The sequence below is a fragment of the Rhipicephalus sanguineus genome, chromosome 2 (genome assembly GCF_013339695.2).
Source record: "Rhipicephalus sanguineus isolate Rsan-2018 chromosome 2, BIME_Rsan_1.4, whole genome shotgun sequence".
Taxonomy (NCBI): domain Eukaryota; kingdom Metazoa; phylum Arthropoda; class Arachnida; order Ixodida; family Ixodidae; genus Rhipicephalus; species Rhipicephalus sanguineus.
The window spans coordinates 146,927,828-146,942,046 of NC_051177.1; the positions used below are offsets into that span (position 1 = coordinate 146,927,828).

General features: G+C 46.5%; 1 protein-coding gene across 2 annotated transcripts in view; it reads right to left on the reverse strand.

Annotated features, from left to right (window-relative positions):
- Positions 1-14,219, reverse strand: part of LOC119383774 (uncharacterized) — a 73,282-nt gene that overhangs the window by 31,166 nt on the left and 27,897 nt on the right. For both annotated transcript variants that reach the window (XM_049412673.1, XM_037652073.2), the window contains exon 7: positions 11,463-11,666. In XM_049412673.1, coding sequence (XP_049268630.1) covers positions 11,463-11,666 — 204 coding nt within the window. The remainder of the gene's footprint in view (positions 1-11,462; positions 11,667-14,219) is intronic.

Below are 14,219 nucleotides of genomic sequence, written 5' to 3' on the forward strand. Positions count from 1 at the left end.
TTGTGCGTTCGTTTCATGCGTTCTCTTTTGTATTTGACCAGCGCGCTTTAACTGTAGAGCTGTGACAGTTGTTAGTTCGCACTCATACTGTGTATGTTCGTTCCGTGCGTCCTTTCTGCTTGAGCAGCGCGTTGCAAGTTTCAAGCTGCTTGCCGTTCTTCGTGTGACATTACAACTTGTTGCTACAGCGTTCATTCCTTCGCCCTCGGGGCAAAACAATGCACAACAAACGCTCAACTACGTCTGTGAAGACACGTTTTACTTTCGTGTTATACCGATTCCTATGACAGAGGAATTAGCCATGTTTTTTTTTTTTGGTTTCTCTATCCCACAAACACTGCCAGTGTGCTCTTAATGATTTATTTAGAAGGAGCTTAAGGTCCAATGCAGGGAAGTGCCGGTTCATGCAGGTCCATGCTTACTGGGAAGTGCACTGAATGATTAATAACAAAGTTTTATTATGATACCTCCAGTAGTTTCGACATTATAAATTTTTACTTCCATCACTGCTGTACCAAACTTCCACAGAGCCTGGTGTCACAAAAAAACACAGTAGAAGCCCGCAGTTACTTTCATATGTTAGCCCTAGAAATGATTCATGCCGTGACATTCTACAAATGTTTTTATCACCCTGAATTTTTTTACAGGGAACATTACATTCATGTTTGCATAATGCACTCATTATCATTATGTCATATTACCTAAGGAGAAAAAAATGAGATAGTAATTAAAAAAAATAGGAATGTCACTGCGTACACAATTGACCAAGGAATACAATGCAGCAGACTTCATGAAAATCCATCAAGCCATAGTTGTGCTATGCTTTCTGGAAGCGTGACAAGTTGGGTCAACACACCTTCTGAGAAAACTGGCACTAAAGTTGCGCAGTCACTACATGTCCATCAAAATGTCCCTGTGCTATAATATTTAGTGTCCTTGCTTGAAGGGGTTTTCCTAAGCCCTTGCACTTTTATTTCTTTCTGCACTGTGTGTTTTTTTTTTCTCTTTGTTGGTAATTTTTGCCAGATCTTTGAAGGTGAGGCTGCAGGTTTGATGCCCACAGACTTCCATATTTCAGTGTAAGCACGCAAGTTGAAGGATGCTGAGGCAGTTATAGCCAGGACGGTGGTGGCACAGGAATTTCTGAGAAGTTTATGCCAAGGCTAGTGGAAGGTTTCCCTGACCGGGCTGCGTTTGGACAGCGTGGAAATCGAAAGAGGTACCGGGTCATTGACACGTGTCAGCGAAGCAACAGACGTATGTGAGCACTCGAGAGCAGAACCTTCAATGCGAAGACTTGAGGTTTTAATGCCGTCAAGGTCGAGAAGAGAAGTTCCTTGGCGAACAACATAAAAACAGAGTGACGTGGTGCGGCCTTTAAACTGTACGTCTGCCTTGAAACAACCTAGCATGCAAATGGGACGTTGGGAATAATCAAACAGAGTGACGTGCGGAGCAGGCAGAAGCGAAATGCTCTGAAAATGTTGACGGAATTCTTGCACTGACAAAATTGAGACAGATGACCCTGAATCAACAAGAAGTGTAAGCCTAACGTTCGCAACTAGCATTTCAATGTGGATTCCCCTACGAGCGGGACGTTGCACAGTCAAGACTTGCTCAGCACTGCTACACGATGAAACACTGTCATCACAATAAACTTCACGGATACTGCCTTGCACTTGCGTTCCCTTGCGGTTGCATACATTCTGAAAGTGGCCCTTGTGACCACAAAACAAACAACTTTTCCCATGCGCTGGGCACTGCGACTCTGATGCCAAGTGGTCCCACGAGCTGCATTGGAAACAGTGCGGCGACGCAGAGCGCCTACTGTGTTCTTGGTTTCATTCAGGGGGACGGTTCCGCTGCGGCGCATGTGAGCCGCTCGCGCTCTTTGTTGACATTTGCTGAAAATGGGCTGTGGGCTGCAGGCTGTGAATTGCCCTTTTTCGATGAATGCGAGGGTTGCATACGATGACACAGCAACGAAACTGGCTCAATCGAAAGAGAAAATTCCTTTAGCTCGTGAGCTGCTTGCTCAAACTGAAGCGCAATTCACACTGACCTCTTGAACGAAAGTGAGGGGCCCTCAAGCAATAACCGCTCACGTATGCGGTTGGAAACTATGCCGGCAACGAATTGATCCCGCAGAGCATCATCTTGAGAAACGAACGAATAGTGTGACGCTAGCTCCCATAGGGCGGCAACAAAGTCATGAATGGACTCGCCCGAGTGTTGATAGCGGTGGTGAAAATGACGATACTCAACGAGAACATTGCCCGACGTCGAAAACTGCTGCTGTGCTGCACGCAATTACCCATGTATAATCGGCTTCACAAGGCGGTATCGCACTTCAGCGAAACTGCGTCAGTTCATTGCAAACGCGGTTTAACACTGGTGAGCACACAATGGGTATTGCTTCACAATGCCAAGAGGCTTACTTGTGACCGGAAGGGTCGTTAATACTTTTAAATAAAAATGCACAGCAGAAAGAAAAATGGCTTGGTCGCTAAGTGCACGTTTTTAAGGGCGAGTAGACATGCAACAAACTACTGATATAGTGACCACTTTTCGTGGCACTTTTGAGTTTGCCATAAACGGGTTCGACTGTATAACGATCGCACTCATGCAATGATAGCACCCCTAAATTTCGCCGTCAAAAACACATTCTTTGCCGCATAACAATCGCGTCCTAAACTTGGCGCGCAACACCCATGAAGTTTTCAGATTCCTGTGGCCGAAAGCACAACCTCAGAGATCTGCATAAAAATGACTTACTTCAAAACAAATAAATGGCGCACGTAGTTAGCAAAAGTAAAGCCTTCCAGATCTGTGTCTTTTGCCTAGAGCTGTCATGTTGGCATGGGCTCATAATCATCGAAGGTGCTTCCATGCATGCCATGGGCTGACACTGCTCATTTCTCATGTTTGTGAATCCTCGTGCAAGTGACACTACCCGTGTAAAAATGAATCCTTCAGTGACTACTTTGCATACAATGTCAATTACAATCTAACGATGTTTCGTTGTAACGAAGTCAATTGCCGACTTTACTGACTTCGTTGAATAGAGATTTAACTGCACTGTCATTCGAATGATGGCACAAGGCTTGTTAGGAAACTCGCATAGACTATGGTGGCAGTTTTTCCTCTATAGCCGATCGCCTCCGCGGCTGAAGAAATATAGTTCCACTCATGCACTTGGCAATGTTCTCTGAAGGTGGGGTCACCGACAGTCTGGCTCATGATGCAAGTCCAGAGTGCGCGCCCCTTAGTGCAGGCTTGTGTGCAACCGCCCTTGAAGAGGAAATGCCACGGACTTCTCAAGTTGTATCTGACTATACGATTTATCGTGAAAAACTGCAGGGCACTAGACACACACAGGGGACTCTTCTGCTGTGAGAAACCCTATGGGGCACAACTAATTGAATCCAACAAACTAATAGGCCAAGAAAAGCATAGGGGGACTTTCATTGTTCGCTTAACCGCAGTGTAGTAGCTATGATGTAAACTAAAAAGAATCAATGTGGACGAAGAAACACCCTTTCTGTTGGTGGGATCCGAACTCGCAACGTTCCCACTGACAGAAAAGGCGTTTTTCGCCCACTTTAATTCATTCCAATTTACGTCATAACTATTTCACTGTTAAATGCAATAATTACGGCCTGTTACCGCCTGCACATTTACAGTCTGTCATGCCACCCATCGAATTCACCGAACATGGCATAATGGTAATTATAGAAAAACTAAAGTTATCAACATACGGGATTGATGGTCTCAATTCTAAACTTTTGAAAAATAGAAAACGTGTGCGCATCTTACTTGAAACTAATCTTCGCTGAGTCTTTATCATCCTCCAGTATTCCCATTGACTGGAAGAGCAGACAGGTCGTTCTGATTTACAAATCAGGGAATAAAAATTCACCTCTTAACTACCGGCCAATCTCTCTTACAAGTGTACCCTGCAAGATAATGGAACACGTAATCTACACCCAAATCATGCGCTTCCTAGACACCGCTAACTTCTTTCACCCTGCCCAACATGGCTTTCGCAAAGGCTTATCATGCAAAACGCAACTTGCCATCTTCACCCATGACTTGCACATTAACCTCGACAGAAACACCCAGGTTCACGCTATTTTTCTCGATTATGCAAACTGGTGTAACGACTGGCTCATGACCCTTAACCCCAATAAATGTAAAGTAATGTGTTTCACTCGCCGCCATCAGCCCTCCTATATTCCCTATAACATCAGCAATACTCCCTCCTTGGTGTCACCCTCTCATATGATTTAGATTGGTCTGTTCATGTGTCACGCATTACTGCCTCAGCTAACCGAACCTTGGGATTCTTAAAACGCCATTTACGTCATGCACCCCCTCATGTCAAACTACTAGCATTTAAAACACTTGTACGTCCGAAACTTAGTACGCATCCCGATATGGTCCCCACATCAAGCATATCTCATCAATGCACTTGAATCAGTCCAAAATCGCGCGGAAAGATTAATTCATTCATCATACTCTTATCACACAAGCATATCACTACTGAAGGCCACGATCCGGCTTAGATTCATTGTCATCCCGGCGCCGCATTGATTCACTCATCCTTTTTCACAAGTTCTATTACAGCTCGCTTCATCAGACACCATACATCTTGGCCCCACCCCCACGCCTTTCCCTTCGGACTGGGCATCACTTACAAGTAACTTGTCCACGCGGCCGCACTACTACCTTCTCGGCCTCCTTTTTTTTGCCGTTCATCGACTGAGTGGAACGGCCTGCGCCGTCCTATCGCTGATATCATTTGCCCATCATTATTTGCTGAAAAGCTTAAGCACTAATTTATTCTTATGCAGTGATGCTACCGAGGACTTCTGATTTGGAGCAATTTTTGGAGCAGCAAAATTTTCATCTTGGAGCACTTTGGAGCAGATAATTTTGCATCTAGGAGCACTTTGGAGCAGCGAATTTTACATCCTGGAGTGCAATACAGAAGCATATTGCATTAACATTCAAGCACCTCAGTATTATTATGGGGCTCTTATGAAGGCTAGAAATATTTCGATTCATTGCAAATCTCATGGAAAAAATCATCCCAGGAGCATAGGCGTGCGCACAGGGGGGGCAGGGGGGGGGCGCCCCCCCCCTTAATCACCTAAGAGGGGGGGCGCAAAATCAGCCCCGTACATTGACCCTTCAATTATATGGACACTCTCGGCGGATTTTTGCCGTCGCCGTTGCCGTAATTTTCCGTATAAAGTCCAAATTAATAACATCACCACGCGCATTCTAGCCGCGGGTAAAAGCTCACGAGCGCTGGCGACGAATGCGGCTGAAGCGGAGATTAAACTAGCCGGCCGTCTGTACCCGCCGCACGGACAGTGCATGCGATAACATCTTCCCGCGTGCGGGCCTGCCGTCGATTGCTCATCAAACAGAGAGGAAACTAGTGATGCAAAACTATCGGTAAATTGACTATCGATAGTATCGATAGTTTCTTTGAAACTATCGATAGTGTAGACAAACTATCGATAGTCGAATCGGTAGTACCATCGGTAATATTACTAGCGATAATATTGCCAGGCGTGTTTATTGCTTTGTTTTGATGTATTCGGGTTTCACCCACAGACTGTTAGCGGCGTTTGACGCAGACCGCGCCGCAATGTTTGAGAAGCTTCGCGATTGTTTGGCATTTTAAGATTACACGCCGGGCACGAATATTCAAGTTTATTCGAGAGCTTACGCGAGCACCAGCGATAACGCTGGAGCGCTTGATGACTGATGTATAAAAGACGAAGCGTTCCACCGGTCATCAGATTACTCGACGGCCGGCGACTGTTCTCGCCGCAATCAGTGCGCAGCGTGTATCGCTTGTATTATGAGTTTTGATTTTATGGGCACAAGTACGACAAAAAAAAAAAAGAGCTTCGTATTGCCCAGTCTTGCTGCAGAATTCTTCACTGTCACAACCACGTGACAAACTATCCATAGTGGTGCGAATAACGATGGTGTTGCTGGCTGGCCAAATTGCCAGAATATTCGCGATAGCCTAGTATCAGCTTCGCTTAATTTATAAGGAAACTTTTATGGAGAGAAATTATTTGCGCAGTGAAAATGGCGGCATATATCCACCAATAAATTAATATTTAAAAGCAACCAGTTAGAACTTACAATTAACAAACTTAGTTCTTGATTATTTTTTTATATTGAAATCATCAAATGCAATATAAAGCTCAAGCCGCGCAGTTCTACCCCATGTAACGGCTTCCTTTCCGCTACAGCCTGCTCTTCCGGCTCCACTATGTACCACGCGCGCGGCGAACCAAATTTATTAGATGCGAAGCAGCTGTTGCTCGGGGCTGTGTCCGTAGTTCCATTGGCGACCATCCGCTTTGTACCACCTAGCACAGCCATCTGAGCGCGCGCTTGCGCCAAGGAGAAGTATTCCTCCTCTTGTTCTTCGACCGCCTTGACGATGATACGTGCAGAGCGCTTTAAGGGCCCGGGCTGCCGTATGCTGCCCTAGCTTGGCGTAACGCAGACAAAACCATGTGTACTGGCACGCGCTAGCGCGTTCGGGCCTGTGTAAGGGGCTATGTAAGACGCTGTGGCCTCTCCCCCTTACACTCTCTCAGCAATCACGTGATGGCGTCGGGGAACGAGATTCTGCAGACGCGTGATGAACCCGCGTGGCGTGCTCCAACAAGAGTTCGGGACGAGTAACAGCAACAGCAACAACAGTGATTTCACAGTGTGCTCCACTTGCAAGGACGCGTTAACATCGGGCAAGGTGCCTGTGATGAACGGAACTTTAAGTCGACCCATGCACTGCTTTGCATCCCCACATGGGTCCCTTTAGTGGGAGGTGATGTAATTTTTTTCTGCAATGAGTTCGCGCTGTTGATTTTAAACTAGCGATAGTACTTACTATCGATAGCACTATCGATAGTATCTTTTACGATCGATAGTTCGATAGTGACTCAACTATCGATACTATCGATAGTACCATCGATAGTTCTGCATCACTAGAGGAAATGCCCTGCCCGTCTTTCGTAAGGAGCATGAAGGGACGCCAGGGGAGCGGAGGGGGGGGGGGGGGCGCATCGTTCGAAGGGCGCAGTCGCTTGCGCGCGCGCTATCTCGAGGCATCAGGAGACGGCTCGTAAACTTGCTGTGCTCTCAACGCTTACTTCGCGTTTAGAGAACTCAGAGCAAGGAAACGCTTCGGTTCCTGGAGGGGCCATATTCCCTTAAACCAGCGTTTTGTTGAGTTACGCGAGATCGGATCCAAAAGAGTTAGCTGCTAGTCTTACTTCGTTTCACAATACAATTTTTTGGTATCGCATTCATTGCTTCACTCTTAAGCGAAACTGAGTTTTTTTAACCGTTAGCTATTGACCCCCGAAAGCGAGGGGCGGACGTGTACATGGCGTAGCCGCTTCACTGTGGGCCGTCAGCGACGGGCCCGCTACTGACAGCTGCGCATTTGCGGCTGCTCCGACCAGGAGATATGACTTTACTAATGAGATGACATTTTTAAAAAAGCAAGCAAAAAATTCGAATTGGAACCCTAGCACGTGAGCTCGAAATGGCAGGGCCTTTTAGGGGGTATTTACCGCAGAGTGAATACAAACTCGGACGTGCTGGCGGAAGGAATTACGAAAAGGCTGTTCTGGATGAAGATCCATAGATAAAGTATATCTGAGGAAAAGTGTCAACGCGTTTCCACCGTTCGCGTGCTCTTCCATAAACGCGAAGCAAGGAAAATTCGATATTGTCCCATATATCTACTGCGAGCGATCCCAGATTTCATTCCGCGATGTCCGGAAACAGAAGTTACAGACATTTTAGCGGCACTCATGTAGTTATTACTGAACATTGCTTTCCTTACGTGCCGTGCGACGCTTGAAACGAGCTATCAGCAGCGTTTCTGGAACAGACGACGTCCGCCGATGAATCGCCGTCGCACTTTCTCGCTACCGATAGGCCTAGACGTCACGAGCCTCTGCGGAGAGCGCGTTTTGCTGTCGGGCCGAATTGCAGAACAGAAGCTGCGTCGGCACCGTGCATGGCATCGTGGCTTACTCGGAACGCACGCACGAGCGCTATTTATTCAGTGGAATAATTCTTGGTCCATGATTGCGACTTTATTGGCAGCCCCAAGATCGAGCTGCACATGTTCTGACGCGCCGGCGGTGCGATTGCTGGTGATAGACGCCTTCAAACCCGAGACTTTGGCGCAGTTTGGCGCAAATTTCGTCGATATTATCAGGATGGCGCAGTAAATACAATTTGGCGCACTTTGGCGCAGTTGGCGCAGGAGTGGAATCACTGCTTATGTTTATATGTGGCTACTTGTTATATGCATATGTGGTTATTGTGTATATTTTATGAATGTATATATTATTGTTTATGTATAATTTTTGTGTATGTATAATTGTGTATATATTATTATTATGTATATATGTCAACCAATTGTAAACCCACCCCTTATGTAATAGCACCCCCCCCCCCCCCCCTTGAGGGGGCCTGGAAATAAAAGTGACATGAAGTAATGTGTCCTATGCTTTCTTTGGCCTAATAGTCTGTTGGATTCCTTTGGTTGCGCCAAGCGAAGAAACGAGAACTTCAAAGAGTTCCCCTTCTTTCGCTTTATGGGGCACTAGCGGCGCAATCTTGTACACGTTCTGTAACAGAACAGAACAGAACTAGAGCTGTGCGAATAGCAAAATTTTGGGTGCGAAGCGAATTCGAATAATAAAGATTGAGTGCGAATCGAATCGAATAATTTCGAATAATTTTCGAATATTTCTCAACCATTTTTCGAATAATTCGAAGTGAAATTACAGAAAAAGTTGCAGAGAATCCCTAAGTATGTTCTTGTGAGATAGCAACATGAAAGTGTTTCTTTTCGCTAGGTTGAGGAAGCGCTGGTGGGGTCATATTTCATAGTTGTCTTTCTTACCAAGAATGAGGCAATGTGGAGGCCGAATTGTATTTATGTACATGATTTGGTGCAACCAAAGTGTTGCCGACAACACTTTACACGTGATAGGCAGAGATGCCATTTCCTCAGCCTCTCCTTCTCTTTCAACTTCTGTGGAAGCCCAACTGATGTGGCAGACAAGGGTGTGCGCCCTTCAAGTCCAGAGTTCCAAATCTGCCTCGTACACATCAATATATAAGAACATCTCAAATTTTGGATGCTAAAAAGCTTAGGCGTCCGATTTTTCGGACTTCCTGCCCAAATTTCAGGTCCAAAACAGCATTAATTGAGCCCCCAACTCTGCCACATCTTTCATCTCCATATTAGAGATACATTTGCGACCGCAGCGGAGCTTGAAAGGCAGCTTTGCCGCAATACGGGGGTGTGATGAGGTGAAGCATATTGAAAATCTAGGGACCACTTCCAAACGGACGTTGACTGTCTCTTGGCTAAGTTCAACCGTAACGGACCTTGAAAGGCAGCTTTGCCGCAATACGGAGGTGTGAGGAGGTGAAGCATATTGAAAATCTAGGGACCACTTCCAATCAGACGTTGACTGTCTCTTGCCTCAGTTCGACCGTAACGGAGCTTAAAAGGCAGCTTTGCCGCAATACGGGGGTGTGATGAGGTGAAGCATATTGAAAATCTAGGGACCACTTCCAACCGGACTTTGTCTCTTGGCTAAGTTCGACCGTAACGGAGCTTGAAAGGCAGCTTTGCCGCAATACGATAGTGTAATGAGGTGAAGCATATTGAAAATCTGAAGGGGTCACTTTCAACCGGATGTTGACTGCATTTGTCTTTGGGAAGTTCGAATAGTTCGAATAGTAAAATTTCAGTGCGAATCGAATCGAATAGCAAACACTATTCGAAAAATATTCGAAATTTCGAATATTCGCACACCCCTAAACAGAACGCAACGTCACGAGAGAACGAGAGGGAGCAAACAGCCAATAGGCGAGCTGAGGGAATTTAGAAATGTTTTTAACGCTTGAAGAGATATAAAATTATTATAACTGAATATCATTATTGGGAGGCATTGTTTTTCAAAATTGAAATTGAAGAGCGTGATGAGTGTAACAATTTATTTGTGTTAATGTCTTGATTGGGTGCTAGGTGGTGTCACAATTTCCCGAGATGTTTGGTTGGGGGGGCCTGGTTGCCATTAGTGCAAACTATCGACGCGGGATTGGATTAAGCCAGGCACAAAGCAGGCTAACTCGATTCTCTGGCACCAGAGTTCTTCAATCATACGAGTTGCGAAACTCCCCATAGGCCCCGTGTATTGAAATACGGACACGCCATTGGCCGAAATCACGGGGGTCTGCCGATTTTCGCGTCATCTGTTTACCAAAAAATACATTAAAGGGGTACTGACACAAAATTTCGCGGCCGAGATAGCCTGCTGGATCGATTGCCGTGTACGTGCATGTACTATCTGCAAAATGTCGACAGCGAATAAAGCTTGGAAGGTATTTTATATGAATTTTGAAGTTCGCGAGTGCGATCCAGCATTATAGGCCGCACCTGGTGCATTGACACCCTCGGAGGTGACCCGAGGTGACCCCCCTACTTCCCCTACGTAACCGCTGCAGCCGGTACAAGTTATGATGACGTCGTAGCCGCCATTTCTGTTTTGACGCGCTTTCCGACGAATCGCTCCTCGCCAGCGGGTCAAACCTGAAGTGATTCGCCACGTCGAAAATTCCTTCCATCCCCGCCGCAAGAAAATCGTCGCCATCAGACGACGATGAGCCCGACGACGTCAGACGGCGCGGAAATGCGTCACTGTTCTGTGTGCTCACGTGACCAAGCGTTTCACTCGCTAGGTGGTGATAGTTGCACCCGGCGGCTTGTCGTTTTTGGAGCTCTGTCAAACCGAAACTGAGGCTGTGTCGATAATGAGGAGCTTGTAATTAATTATCTGTCACGTGCTGCAGCAAAAAAAACGCGGGGCGAAAATTTCTGTGTCAGGACTCCTTTAATAAGCACTCGCAACGACGCCAGCGCTGCGTGCGGCATTTAGCAGCTTGCGAGAAGCACTCGCAGGGGGCACTGCCGCATCGTTTTCGTGTTTTGTATTGCTGCTCCCAGATGGCGTGACAATCTGCAGGCCCCCACAGAAATGGCCACGGGCATGCCCGGGTTTCGGAATGCAGTTTCGCAACTGGTATGATTGAAGAACTCTGTCCAGCACGAGCGCTTATGTTTAGATCCAATCCAAGCCATCCGGAGAATGTTCTATATCTGTTCTAGTGGGCAGAACGGTGTTGCCGTACGTTCTGTGCCCGTTCTTTGCCTAGCAGACAACCAAATGATTAAACAGCACTGCCTGTCCTGGTTGCGGTTCTCACGTCTGACCGTCAGAGAAGCCTCGACCAATCCTGTGCAGCGCAGTAGAATGTTCTATCACAGAACGTGCACATATTTGCACCCTAGAAAGACACAAAAGAGCAGGAGGCTCCTCCTTCTCCCTCACCTTCTCCCTGCATCGATGGAAAGTGTGGTACTTGTAGTGGTACAGCTCACTGAAGGTAGGAAGTGGGTCAGCACAGGAGGCGCACAACTGGAAGCTGCATGCCCATGGCTTGTCGTCGCAGCGGGGTTCCAAGGAGAGGTCCAGCATGTCGTAAGGTCCGCCAGAGAACTCGGCCAATCGCGAAGCCACGTCCTTCCCACACGCCTGCGGCACCCACGTAAAAGACCGGCTCGGTTTGAATGGTCCTCCCAAATGTGAAAAAAGAAGATGGTACTAAAACTACCGAAAAAGTTCTTTTGCTCAGTTTGTATCTCATAAGAATACCTAGTATCGATATCAAATTGAATACTGAACAATCACAACAGGTTTTTCTTGCAGTAAGCAATTAGCACAAACTCAAAATACACAGGGTGTATCACTATCTTAGATAGTGATACTGTATTCATTCGATTGTAACGCGACCACGACTGTAACGTGAGGGGCAACTTTTCAATGCATCAGACTGTAATGTAAGACTACCAATGTAACGTGAGGCCGGCAGAGCCATGAAAAGGCACATTTATTTTTCAAAGACTTGTCTCAAAACATGGTATTTCGCACCAACCCACGTGACACGTTGAACTCAATCCCAGGATGCCCATCTGCCAAGCGACATTGCTTGCTTTCACTGCATCAGTTCAACACCGACCGCCGTAAAGCGACTGCACATTTCTGTGACGAAATCAGCAACACGCAGCTCCAATTCAAAGTGGTGGCCGTGCTCGCGCCTAAAAAGAAGTCCCTGCTGGAGCCGCCACTCTCAGAATGGCACCTCACTCATGCGAAAGCTTCGGGCAGCAGCTGATTTCTACCGCCGTCAAAATAGCATGCCTCTTGGAAATGGGCGTCGTATTGAGCACAACACGTTTCCACCGCAAGGGAAGCCGAAGAGGAGTCGAAGCATCCGAGGGCAACGAAAGCTACCGAGACCACCACACACTACGACACAAGAACAAACGCAAAGTGCATGCCATCACAGAACGGTTATTGGCTTGTAGTGGATCCAAATGGCATTTGGCTTGCGCATGTTGCCAACATATGTCGCAGAATGGCCAAAACCGTAGTCGTCTAGAATTGGGTGCATCGTTGCATTTTTTAGACAACTTGAATTTCGGTATTCGACTGGTAAGGCAAGGGCCAACTTCAGAAAGTGAAAATCTGGAAAAAAAACTCTCGTTACATTCGAGTAAATACGGTATTTTCAGGGTGGATCAGCGATGCTACCGAGGACTTCTGATTTGGAGCAATTTTTGGAGCAGCAAAATTTCCGTTTTGGAGCACTTTGGAGCAGGAAAAATTGTCATCTTGGAGCACTTTGGAGCAGATAATTTTGCATCTGGGAGCACTCTGGAGCAGCAAATTTTACATCCTGGAGTGCACTACAGAAGCATATTGCATTAACATTCAAGCACCTGAAAATTATTATGGGGCTCTTATGAAGGCTAGAAATATTTGGAATCATTGCAATTCTCACGAAAAAAATCATCTCAGGAGAACTCCATACTTCACTCGCTAATGAAAAAATAGAGAGAGAGAAATAGATTAACAGGAAGAGGCAGGGAGGTTAACCTGATGCGAGTGACCTGTTTGCTACCCTGCACAGGGGTGGGGATATGGGGTCGGAGAGAGGACAGAGAGAGAGGGAGATAAAATAAAAACAAAGCAAAAAATGCACACACATGCAGGACGTCCTATCAGAGCCGTTGCGATAGACCGGTTGAACGCAGAAAGCGCATTAGCGCCTGCACAGCCTTCTTCTGTGACGTTAAGTCCTGTCGGTGGCGCAGGATTCTTTCTTCCGAAAGAGTTCGGTCGTCCAGTTTACCAAGCGCGTTGCAAAGCGACTGTCTTTGCGAACAGTACTGTGGACAGTCGCACAGAATATGCTCAATCGTTTCATCACTTCCGCAGTGGTCACAAGCTGTGGTGTCGGACATTCCTATGCGGAACATGTACGCGTAGGTAAATGCGAAACCCAACCATAACCTGCAAAAAATAAGGACTCATGCAGTTGAGTGTTCTGGATTAACCTCTTCGGCGATTATTTTCGACACTAGCAAATAAACAGAATACCGGATAAATAAAATCGCAAGTTATGAAATAAAACTCTAAATACATCTATATGTGGTTATCAGCAAACGTGGTAGACAGCAGTGCCTCAATGCCAAAGAGCCACACTGTCCCTAATGCATTCCCCTAAGAAAACTCCAAGGCGAAAGCCAGGTTATTTTTCTTCTCGATCGACGGCTTGATTCTCCCCCTCCCTCTCTGCAAGCTTTCTGCACCTCACATGAATTTGCACTACCTCCTTGATCGGTGCACCGATCACGGAAGCAGTGTAAAGCGACGATGTCATGTGATTACAAAAAGTAATAGTTTTGCTGCGAAGGTAAAGCAATGAATGTGAAAGCAACAAATTGGAATGTCATATGAAGAAAAGCTAGCAGCTCACTCTAGCAAACACGGCCACTGCAGCGAGCAAAGTGACCTTCGTGCGGACTACGGCTTCAACGCAAACTTTGTGATGAAAGTACAACATGTAGAAAGCTATGAGCTATCTGTTAAACCCCCACCAGGAGACAAGCACACAAGCACAGGAGACCATGCCCTGTAGGTCAAAGTACAGAGCCGAAAGCGCACAGCCCCACTCCGGCGAAAGGCTGCAACACCTTTTAAAGGGGTACTGACACGCACATTTTCAGTTGTTTTTTTTGCATC